Raw genomic sequence first — 12,322 nt, forward strand, 5'->3', positions numbered from 1 at the left:
AGTTAAGCCTTCCACCAGTAAAACATTACTCAGATTTGGAGAACCACCACTTACAATCTTTCCATATCCCTTGATCTTTCCTTAAGCACCGTCACCAAAGGTGACAAAGCTGGTTGAGTGTGGTTTGATATGGTCTAGGTACATCTTCACACCAGTCATGTGCCTGGAACATCCACTATCAAAGTACCAATCCTCCTTAGAAGATACTCTCAGAGAGGTGTAGGCAACAAGTGCAGTTACAATGTTCTTCGGTTTCCTCTCTCTTCTCTTTGGATTAGCATAAGTGTGCATCTGAGCAGCTTTCCAGTGTTGAGGTGCTCCATACAGCCTGTAACAAATGAGCTAAGAGTCCCTTACAATTGGTAACCGTCCCCTATTTATAGATTTGGGGATAGGCTTGGCGCCCCTAACTTCTCTTAATGGGCCAGTTGGGCCTCCCGGGAAAAAGCCCAATTTCCAGGCTTGCGCATCGCCTCGGGCCAGCGTCCCTAGGCGAGGGACCCTAGGGTCTCGCCCAGTCCACAAGACACCGAGCTCGAAGCATGAGAGCTGAGTGTGTCTTTAAGAAGAAGCCTGAGGCGACGATCATGAAAAAACTAACTAGTGCCAAAGCCTAAAGACTAATTTTTTGATTTCCCTAGCAAGCTCCTTCGATCCCACGAGTCCACAAGTGAGCTTGTGGCGACAACCGACGATGACACTTGGCTTTCTCGCCTTGTTGCAGTTGTGCGCGTGCCCTGAATCGTGGTGGTTTGGCATGCATTGGGCCTGTGCCACGTGGCAGCAGAGGTCCGTAGAATCCCAACTGCTTTCCTTGAAACGTCTCCTCAAATCCCAAAAAAGCCTGTCAGAAACCAATCATCGTCAACTGTTGCAATTTCCATTTATTGCGCCATTCCCACTTCTTGAAATCTCGCAACTGCAATCATTTCCCCGTCGTTATGGTGCACGATTTTCCACCTTTCCTCCACGTTTCTCAACAACTGCCCACAGTATCCCTTCACATGTTTCCCTTCAATCATCATCCCCTGCCTATAAAGACGTTGTTTCCCCACCCCTTACTCCTTTCACAACCGCGACTCCTAGCCACCCTTTTCACGTGTGAATCCCCTTCAACAGATCATTGCCTCAGTTCTCACAGCACCCCACGCGCCGCCCTTCTTTCCGGTGAGTCTTTACAACCTCAAGGTAGTTTTTATTTCCTATGCCCTTTCCCCTAATGGCATCAAGACGCCGAACCAAGAACTCCAACCGGAATGTCACCGTTGCCACCCCCTTACGGTACGTTCCTCCTGTTGACCCTCCCCCCCCCCCTCGGGAGGAGTTCTGCTTGAACAAAAAGACATTGTCGCTTTCCGAGCTAGGTCTTCGGAATCTTTGCCAGTTCCTGCGGTAAGGGGCCTAACGGCCGGGACAATCCCTAACCAACCGTCCAGTTTAGAGCAGTGGTCGTCCATTTGCTAGCTTTTTTCGGAGTCTGGTGGGTTTTGTCATGAGAAACCTCTTGATAATATTCTGTACTACGGCGGTTGCTCAGCCTCCGAGCGCCTTTGGCTCCGCCTCCCGTACAACCTCGTGAGTAACCCTCACTTATTCTACGTGTACGAGTACATGTTCACAAGTTTGGGAATCAGGTTTCCCCTCTCTCCCTTTGTTTGCTCCGTGCTCCGCAGTATCAAAGTCGCTCTGTGTCAACTTCACCCTGACAGCTAGGCTTTCTTGCGATGCCTTGAAATCCTTTGCGACACAATCCAGCAAGATCCTGAACCCTCTCACTTCTTTTACTTCTATCGTGTGTCCGCCCAGCCATCACCGCCACGCAATTGGGTCTCCCTGGAAGCTAGAGCCAACCGCCAACGCTTCAACCCCTTATGGTCGAACATCACTGCCGACCTCGCCCGAAGGTATTTCAAGATCGTGGTATCTCACGAATACCCCGAGATTTTTACCCTGAAGGATGGTACCGCCTTATTTCCCTTCTACTGGACCCAAGAAGTGCTCCAGGTAGTCGACCCACCTGAGGATTCTCTAAAGGGCGACAAGACGTCCTCGTCCATAGCCCTGGCGAGTGAGAAACGGGCCCTTGGCGAGGGAGCCTCTCGACCACCCCCCAAGAAGCCACACCTAAAAGAAACAAAATTTGAAAATTTGCAATCAAATGAAAAGCCTAACAATCCCTTAAGTGGTCTTATCAGCCTTAGCAGCAGTTGCCGCCGCTTGTCCCCTTACACGACCAGTTCTCTTAGCAGCAATGAGACCAACCTTCTGTCCAAGAGGAGCATCACGCCTGACAGTACTGGCATGACCAATATGCTGGTGGTTACCACCACCATGAGGATGCTCAACTGGATTCGAACCTTAGGCCAGCAGGCAGCAGTTCCTCTTCACCCTGAACTTATGGTAAGCATAATGCATTACCAGCCTTAAGAAGGGCTTCTCAGTCCTTCCTCCACCTGCTACTTGCCCAATCATGGCCCCTGCAACCACTTGGAACAATCTTCTTTGCCCCAGATGGAAGCTTAATCCTAGAGGTGTCGTTATCAGGGTTGTGGCTGATAACAATAGCATAGTCACCGGAGCACCTAGCAAAAGCGCCACGGTCACCAACATGGTGCTGCCTCAACGTTGCAGATAACAGCTCCTTCAGGGATGGATCTGATGGGCAAGACATTGCCAACCACAAGAGTAGCCTTTTAGAAATTTGCAGAGCAAATAGAATTGAAGAAGAATGTTATTGAACAAGTAAAAAATTTTGTTACGATTTACAATGCACTACCCTTATTTATACTAGCTAAAGTAGAGTACACCATAACTATTTTGTTACTCTGCTACACCCTATTCTATTCCCAAATCAGTTAGCCATAACCTTCTCTTGCTGAGCTGGCTTGCTTAGCTGTCAAGTTTGTTACAACAGAATTGCTGAGCTGTCCACAACTTGTATCAACACTTCTAGGAATCACTTCTGAATTTGTAACCTGTGTGAGCTTGTTTCCTTCATCCCTTGATACTATAGAATTTTCCTGATCTTCATTCAATAGCCTCCCACAAGCTGAACCATGGTAGATGTCTAACATGTTGAGCTTGCTTAGTAGAAAAGAAAAAGGTCCTACTGAAAGAGCCTTTGTGAAGAAATCTGCCACTTGAAATTTTGAAGAAACAGACAGTAACTTCATTAAACCAGCTTCTGATTTCTCCCTTACTATGTGGCAATCAATCTCTAAATGCTTAGTTCTTTCATGAAAAACAGGGTTAGCAGCTATATGAAGGGCACTTTGGTTATCACAGTAAATGACTGATGATCTTACAGGTTCAATCTGAAGATCCTTTAGTAAATAAGTAAGCCATTGTAGCTCACAAGTGGCTAAAGCTAGAGCTCTATACTCTGCTTTTGAGGATGATTTAGATACTGTCTGTTGTTTCTTTGATCTCCAACAGATTATTGACTTTCCAATGAAGAAACAATAGCCAGTCACTGATCTTCTAGTGTCTACACAACCTCCCCAATCTGCATCACTAAACCACAACAATTGTACTGCAGAATCCCTTGGAAAAAATAACCCTTTTCCTGGACTCCCTTTCAGATACTTTAAAACTCTATGAGCTGCAGTATAATGAGTCACAATTGGATTGGAGAGCAACTGACTTAGTTGTTGGACTGCAAAAGTTATGTCTGGTCTGGTTGTAGTAAGATAAAGCAGTCTTCTTATGAGTCTTCTATATGAAGACACATCTTCATAGAGTTGCCCCCCATCTTGAGATAATCTGGAAGATGGATCAAGAGGAGTACTCACTGGTTTGCTGCCCAAGACACCTGAATCATGAAGCAAGTAGAGACAGTATTTCCTTTGGCACAAAGAAATACCTTTGGCAGAATGAGCAACTTCTAAACCAAGAAAATACTTTAAGACTCCCAAATCCTTGATCTTAAAGGCAGTATCCAAGGCTGTTTTGATCTGTGTAAACTCATCCAAAGAATTTCCAGCTAAGATAATATCATCCACATAGATAAGCAAGACATTAAAACTCTGACCTTGAGTTTTAGTAAACAAAGAATGATCAGAATGTGCTTGCTTATAGCCACAAGTAACTAATAAACTAGTGAGCTTGGCATACCATTGCCTACTAGCTTGTTTAAGTCCATATAAAGACTTATGAAGCTTGCAGACTTTTCCAGAATCAACACAAGAAACCCCTTCTGGTACCTTCATATACACATTCTCATATAGATCTCCATGAAGGAAAGAATTATTGACATCTAATTGATGCAAATGCCAATTGTTCAGAGATGCAAGGGCTAAAACCATTCTGACAGTAGTAAGTTTAGCTACTGGTGAGAATGTGTCAAAATAATCTATCCCTTCAATCTGATTATAGCCTTTAGCTACTAAGCGAGCTTTGTACCTCTCTATTGTACCATCTGCCTTCCTTTTGATTTTATAAACCCATTTATTACCAATAGGTACAACATCAGGAGGTAGTGACACTAGGCTCCATGTTCCATTAGCCTCTAAAGCAGTGATTTCTAAATTCATGGCATCTACCCAACATTTGTGTTTGGAAGCCTCAGCATAAGAATGGGGTTCAGAATCAAGAGACAGAGACATGACATATGCATGATGTGGGATAGATAAATTAGAATAGGACATATAGTCAGAGATAGGATATTTAGTACCTGAAGATGTTTGGCTAGCCTTACAAGAGGAAGAGGCTGTATGAAGAACAAAGTTTCTGAGATGTGATGGTTGATGTCTAGGTCGTGTAGATCTCCTTGTCTGATCAGAAACAGAAGTTGTTGATGGAGATGCTGGACTTGGAAGAGACACCTGAACTGATGTAGCATCTGCTGAGGGATTTGAAGCCAACAAATCATCCAGAGAATTAGAGAAAGCTGCAGGAACAGGTGAATCTTGCAAAAGATCAATACTAGGGCCCTCAGCATCCTCATTCTCTGCTGTAAAAACAGACCATGGCATTGCTTCTGACTGATGATAAGGCAGAATATGATCATAGAAAATTACATTTCTTGAGACACTCAAGGCTCTACTTATCATGTCTAGCACAACATAACCCTTTGTACCAGGTCTATATCCTAGAAAAACACACTTTCGAGCTCTAGGATCTAGCTTGTGCCTAGCATTGTGTAGAGTGGATACATAACACAAAGATCCAAAAACCTTGAGGTCTGTCAAGTCTGGTGGCTGCTTGTGTAAAAGTTCATAGGGTGATTTATTATGCAGAACTACAGTTGGTACTCTATTGATCAAAAACACTGCATGTTGTACTGCATAATTCCAGTATTGTTTTGGCAATTTAGACTGAAACAGTAATGCTCTCCCTATGTTTAAAATGTCCTGATGTTTTCTTTCAACTCTTCCATTCTGTTGGGGACACTCTACACAAGAGGTTTCATGAACAATGCCTCTAGAAGTATAGAAATTATGAAGTGTAAACTCAGGCCCATTATCTGTTCTAATAGTTTTAACATCAGCACCAAACTGAGTCTTAGCATACATCACAAAGTCCTGAACCTTAGAAGATACTTCTGATTTCTGTTTCAGCATGATTATCCATAGATATCTAGTATTATCATCAACAATAGTTAAAAAATACTTATGGCCATGTACTGTTGTCATGGAAAAAGGACCCCAGATATCAAAGTGAAGTAAGTCAAAAGGTTTTACAGCTTTATTTATGCTCAAAGAGTAAGGTAATCTCTTTTGTCTAGCCATATGGCATACATCACAAACTAAAGCAGTGGCTAATGGCTTATTTACATGAATATAAGGATGATACTTTGTCATAGCAAGAAGTTTATCTTTGGACAAATGTCCTAATCTAAAGTGCCATAAGACTGAACTAGGTATTACTGTAGAAGTGGTTGTAGTAGTAGCTGTATTAACCCTTGACTCTCCCTGTGCTTTCTGCTCTTCTGACTGACCCTCTAGACCATCAACCATCAAGTAGTATAAGCCTCCCTCTTGCTTAGCCAAACCAATCATCTTCTGGGAATTGAGGTCCTGTATCAAAGAGTGTGAATAATAGGATTGGACAACACAAGATAAGTGTTTACACAATTTGGAAGTAGAGACAATGTTAAAGCTGAATTGTGGTACAAAAAGAACATTTCTTATGGATAACATTGGAGAGAAAACAACAGTACTAGCCAAATGAGCATTGACAATGGTACCATTAGGTAACTGGACATGAATAGGTCTTATCTTGTAATATGTATGAAACAAATCCATTGAAGAACACACATGATCAGTGGCTCCTGAATCTAATATCCAGGAGCTACAAGCTTGTGCAGAAGTAGTGTAAGAAGATAAAATTATGGCTCTACCTTTCCCTGTAACATGAGAAGTATCATGAGACTTATGTTGAGCATGAAATTGATTAATATGATGTGGATGCTCTTGAATCCTTAGCTGGTTGACATGTGAAGATCTTGCGGATTGATTCTCAGTAGTTCCTTGAATCAAGCTTAAAAGTTTCTGACATTGCTCTGGTGTAAAACCTGTGAATGATGGTGCAGGAACAGATGAGGAACTAGTGCCATTAACATGAGAAAACTGATTTGTCTCTGATTGCAAAGACTGATTGTCTTCATTCAAAACAACATGATCACCATGATGATTGTCATCTGACTAGAAATTATTAATAGATCCAGAATTATTTGATCTAAAGGATGGTGGAAAACCATAGATCTTATAGCATGAGTCAATAGTATGGCCTGGCCTCCCACAATGTGAACAAATTATGTTCCCTCTACCAGTGCCTTGATAATATCCTCTACCATTTCCTGTGTTAGCAGTAGGAATAGTTCTTCTTCCACCATAATTCTGATTTCCATTATAACTCTGATTTCCTTGACCTATGCCTCTACCATAACCATTTCTTGAATCAACAGCATTGACCAATGAACTTGACTCATTCACATTCTGACTTGAACTCACTGAAGCAGATTGTCTCTCTTGTTGGATAACCAGTGAAAACACCTCATTCAATGTTGGTAAAGATTTCATGAGTAAAATTTGTGAACGAACAGTACTAAATTCTTCATTAAGTCCTGTCAAAAATCTGATTATGTAATCTTGATCCTTGTAAGACTTAGCATGACCCTGACAAGGACATCTAGCATTGCAGATGCATATAGGTAATGGTCTAAAACCATCAATTTCTTCCCATAAAGTCTTCAACTCAGTGAAAAAATCAGTAACTGTGGATGAACCTTGTCTCAAATTGTAAATTTCACTTTGCAATTCTGAAATTCTAATCAAATCTACTTGTGAAAACCGTTCCTTCAACTCATTCCAGACATCAATGACATTTTCAATGTAAACTAAATTCTGTGCAATAGAAGATGTAACAGAATTCATAATCCAAGTATGAACTAGATTGTTGCACCTGTCCCAAGCGTAGTAGAGAGGATGATCTGCATCTGGAACTGGAATACTTCCGTCGACGAACCGAAACTTGTTCTTGGAGCTCAACGCTCTTCGCATCGAACGCATCCATGTCTGGTAATTTGAACTTGTCAGCTTTGGTGTGACAGAAACCGTAGAAGGTCCATCTCCTGGATGAACAAAGTATGGACTCAAAGGATCAAGTGAAGGATCAAGAACTCCATTGTTGACACCTGAAGATTCAGCGTGTGCGTTGTTTGCCTTCCTCGCCATGGAAGTAATCGAACCAGTAGATTGAAGCCAGAAATCAATTTGGAAAAATCAATCACACACCAGAACCAAGAATTAGGAAGCAAGAACCAAGAATCACGCACCAGAACCATTTGAGAAACTTCAGCGATCGACCAACACGAACACAATCACGATCTTCATGCTTTCGATTGAAACCCTAAACGTGGAAGAATGATGCAGCGGAAGATAGCAGAGCCCCTGTGTAGGAGCTCTGATACCATCAGAAATTTGCAGAGCAAATAGAATTGAAGAAGAATGTTATTGAACAACTAAAAATTTTTGTTACGATTTACAATGCACTACCCTTATTTATACTAGCTAAAGTAGAGTACACCATAACTATTTTGTTACTCTGCTACTGTAACACCCCGATTTCGGTGGCGTCACTTTAGTAACCAAAATAAACTTAATGCGGAAAAACGTGAATATTTTTTTTTTATAATAATAACTAAGACAAGACGGAATTAAATAAAACCCAACAATAACAAAAATCAGAACTAATATACAATATATAAACAGCCCCCGCTGTAGTAGCAACCTCGTCACGAGTAACCTCCAGTGACGGAAAGAAAAGTGCAACGCCCGTAGGCAATATATACAAACCAAATGAAAAGGTGAAGTGCCCGCAACACTATCCCTCAAAACTGAGAATCAGCTGACCCAATGACCTGAAAATAAGACTTCCTAAGTCCAACCAACTCTCTGTGATTCCCGTAAGGAAGCCACACAAAAAGCTATAGGCGGATCTACCCTGTCCCCTAAGTAACAAATGAAGCAAGACTGTCAGAGCTAAAACTCTACTCCTACACTAATCCTAACTCGAGGAGCTCATACCAACACTCAAAACTATGTGCTAGCATGATCGTCGTCTGAATCAGAATCCAGAACGACCAAGTCTACTAACCCTATCCGTCCTCCCCTCGCAACCGCAGTGCGCTCCGATGCTGGACTCACGGGCTTAGGGCCCGAACCCTGATCATCGATGATCGCAACGGTGGGTGCACTAGACCCTGCCGAAGGCACTCCCACTGGAATCTCCTCTGAGGGATCCTCCTCGTCTGAAGACAATGGTGGTGGTGGTGGTCCTCCAAGTCCTGGTCCACAGTGAACGCCCGGTGGCAAGTTGAAGCTGATAGAGCATCGCCTCAACACTCCTGACCTCAGAAGTCCTCCGCTATCCACGTGATCCTCCATGATGCGCCCCGAATACGTCGCTCGATGGCTCGCGGGGTCAACCACCCACGACCCGGGGTCGTCCTGATCGATCATCTCATACCTAATCCCCCCCGAAGGGTGGACCATGGTGAACCAATCCGCAATATTCATCTGACAAAAGGCGTTGTCCGCCAAAACACACACAGAAGACGCGAGGGTCAACTCTAAAGAACTATGTAGATAATAAACCCAATAGGTACAAATAATAAATAGCCACTTAGGCTTATAACTAGAGATGTCATTCCTAGGGTTGCATGTTCCATATCGAACGTAAATGATAACAATAACAAATAGCATGTTCCAAATAGGATTGACAAATAACAATCACACTCGACAACTAAATTAGTATGTATGTTGCATGATATGCAATGCAGGTTAACCCAGTCAACCAATATGCATTCCGGAACGGATGGACATCATCGGATCAGCCCTAACACCAGCCACGGTGGGACCATTTCGGCCCGTGATGCCTCTTACTCCAACATCATCATGTAGTCAGATCAGCATAAAACCCGAAGGCCTGCCATTTCGGTCTGCTACTAAGAGTCACCTAGCAGCGCTCTTACGCGAAAATCCTGGTCTTATAACCAATTTTGGAATCCGCCGTGGTCCGGTATCTCGCCGTGTTTAAACCACTTAATGAGTGCATGCAATGCAGTGATTAGCCAAACAACGTCTCCGACCTCACTCGACACGTCGCCACGTGTTCTAGCTAAATTAATGTCTCTAAAAGCTTACCCTAAGGTAAAGTCGATTCTGCGACAAAATACAATAATCATAAAATGAGTGCAACCACTCACGATGACTCTTCGGTTCATCAATGCTCTCACGAAGTCTCACGCTTCAGTGAAGTTTCATGCTCTCACAAGGTCTCACGCCTCAGTGGAGTTCCATGCTTTCCACAAGGTCTCACGCCTCAGTGGAGTATCACGCATTCACAAGGTCTCACGCCTCAGTGAAGCTTCATGCTGTTCACGAGGTCTCACGCCTCAGTGAAGATCCATGCTTTCCACAAGGTCTCACGCCTCAGTGGAGTATCACGCATTCACAAGGTCTCACGCCTCAGTGAAGCTTCTCGGCTCATCCCTTGGATGGCTAACAAACTGCTCAACGAGCGAAGGAGTACCAACATACTCAGAACTTACCAAACTCCTCAACACTTGGATCCGACGACACTTCTCGTTTTCCAAAAACTAAGGTTTGCATCCGAAGCTTCCTTTCGAGTTTATTATCTTTATTTAAAGATTTAGAGGTTGTTTAATGTCTTATGAGTTTTATTTTCAAAATAATATCCTTTTTAGTCTTATCGAAATTCCTATAAGTTCTCGGGATCTCCTAATCCCCAAATGACTCCAGAGAATGTCTCGATCCATACACATCATAACAAGGCCCGAATCTCATTCGTCCTATCAAACTTTCTCAAAACTCTCAAATAAAAATCGGCATGACCTGCCCGCTATTCTCACGATTCAGAATTTCAGATTATAGTGCAAAAGCAGAATTAACTTATCATAATCAATCAACATGTCATAGGTCAATATCTTAAGCAATAACCACATAGCACTTAGCATATAAGGCATGCACCACACATCCTAAATTACCCAATTAGCACTTAGCATGTAATTCACTCATCAAAAACATTCAGTAGATGCATCATCTACATTGTCAGCCGAAGCCTCAGAAAACATTTTCCAATCACACACAATCCAGTGCATAAACAGTAAACAATGTCGAAAACATCGACCCTAAGCATTAACTAGAGATTCAGTGAGAAGCCCTCACCTGAAAGTTCTCCAGAATGATCAACTAGTGCTTCCTCGCTCTCAAAGTGTTGGTCCTCGGGGAAATCCTCAAAAGCACCTTTACAATAAAATCACAGAATACTATCAGAATCTATCGGAAACTAAGCTATCGATACTTACTAAGGTTACTCGAAGTAATCTATACTCTAAGGTACGATAAACTAGCGCGAAAGACAAGTTTTCGGAAAAGGAAATTTCCTCCTCCCCCTTTAATAGGTTCGGCCACTTTAGGTAATTAGGAGACTCGATTTTTCTTCGATCAAACTTGGTTCCTATACTATCATTAGCCGTAACTAAGGGTATTCTAAACTCGGAATTATCGGATCAAAAACTGTCGCAGGGGTATTTTGGTCATGATTTTTAACTTAGAAATTTCAAAACTGAAATCCCAAAAACCAAATTTTGCAGGGACGTCACCAACGACGTTTATGACAACTAATCCTACTAGCACTAAGCTAAGGCGATAGTTTTCAGCCTAAAGGTTGAAGCTTTACACCAAAAACTCCAAAAATGGGTATTTTAGGTTCAAATTGATTCCGGCGGAATTCCGGCGACATAACGGAAAATCTAACCCGGCAGAAGTGATCTTGGGCGCATAAGGAAGAGGTTTAGAATCAGAAATGAAAGATTCAGGATAGTTTTGCAAAAACCCATAAACTATCCACTCAGAAAACTCTACAGAAAAGCTATGGAAAAAGCGATCGGAGGTAAGGATTAGCGACTATACCTCGAAGCCTTGAAGTAGCAACTGATTGATCGACGATCAAGCAAACGATGAAGAAAAACTCTTCTTCCTTCTTCCTTGTTCTTGGCCGCGGTTTTGGGAGAGAAAATGGAGGAGAATTTGTGTTTTTCTTCCTTTCTTTGCTATATATAAAGGTTGGAAATTCGCGGGAAAATGAAAGTTTCGCGAATCTGATTTTTCCGGCTTCATTCTCCATGAATTAATACATATGTTTTGGCAACAAAATTCCAAAACTATAAAGAGGTCTCCTTGTATTTTTGGCAACTAAAGCATAGTCGGTATAAAACTATTTTACCCGATAAGTTGCTTTTTGCATCGAATGTCGGAATAGAAAACTTCCTTCTGAAGAAAGATTGAAATCATCAAGAGAAATGGGTGTACGCGTGTAGAATATTCATTTGAAGCTCTGAATAGAAAAAGTCTTCATTGTCGAGAAATTCTAGGGTTTTGAAAAACCAGGGTTTCGTTTTCGGCAAACTTCCGATGATTGGAATCGGACGTTCGTAGATCCTAGAGTTTCGCCTCGAAATGATGGTGATATATGGAAAAAGAGAAGTTCTAACATTTCTCTGAAGATTTTTGGAATTAACTGCCAGCGTGCCTAAAAGTGAAAATTAGCTATATACTAGGGTTTCTGACCTAGGTTTAAGCGTAAAACGTTCGTGCTATAACTTTTATCGATCATAATGCAATCCTTGAACTTTTCCTGAACTTTCTCCTTCATAAATATATTTCATTTAATAAACTTTCGTTCAGGTTTCCCTTCACATTACATCAACCCTAATCGTGAATAAGAAGTTTATTCACTTAGCATAAACTTAAAAACTCGGGCCTTACAGCTACACCCTATTCTATTCCCAAATCAG

The 12,322-nt window shown here is 42.1% G+C and overlaps 1 protein-coding gene across 1 annotated transcript; it reads right to left on the bottom strand.

Annotated features, from left to right (window-relative positions):
* Positions 1-2,178: 2,178 nt before the first annotated feature.
* On the bottom strand, positions 2,179-2,671 carry LOC130712628 (60S ribosomal protein L8-like). Its single transcript, XM_057562450.1, has 2 exons — positions 2,461-2,671; positions 2,179-2,357 (listed from the first exon to the last, which is right to left on the bottom strand). Exons 1-2 carry the CDS (start codon positions 2,669-2,671, stop codon positions 2,179-2,181), a joined length of 390 nt encoding a protein of 129 aa, XP_057418433.1.
* Between the last annotated feature and the right edge of the window lie 9,651 nt (positions 2,672-12,322).

The sequence above is a fragment of the Lotus japonicus genome, chromosome 4, assembly GCF_012489685.1.
Source record: "Lotus japonicus ecotype B-129 chromosome 4, LjGifu_v1.2".
Taxonomy (NCBI): Eukaryota; Viridiplantae; Streptophyta; class Magnoliopsida; order Fabales; family Fabaceae; genus Lotus; species Lotus japonicus.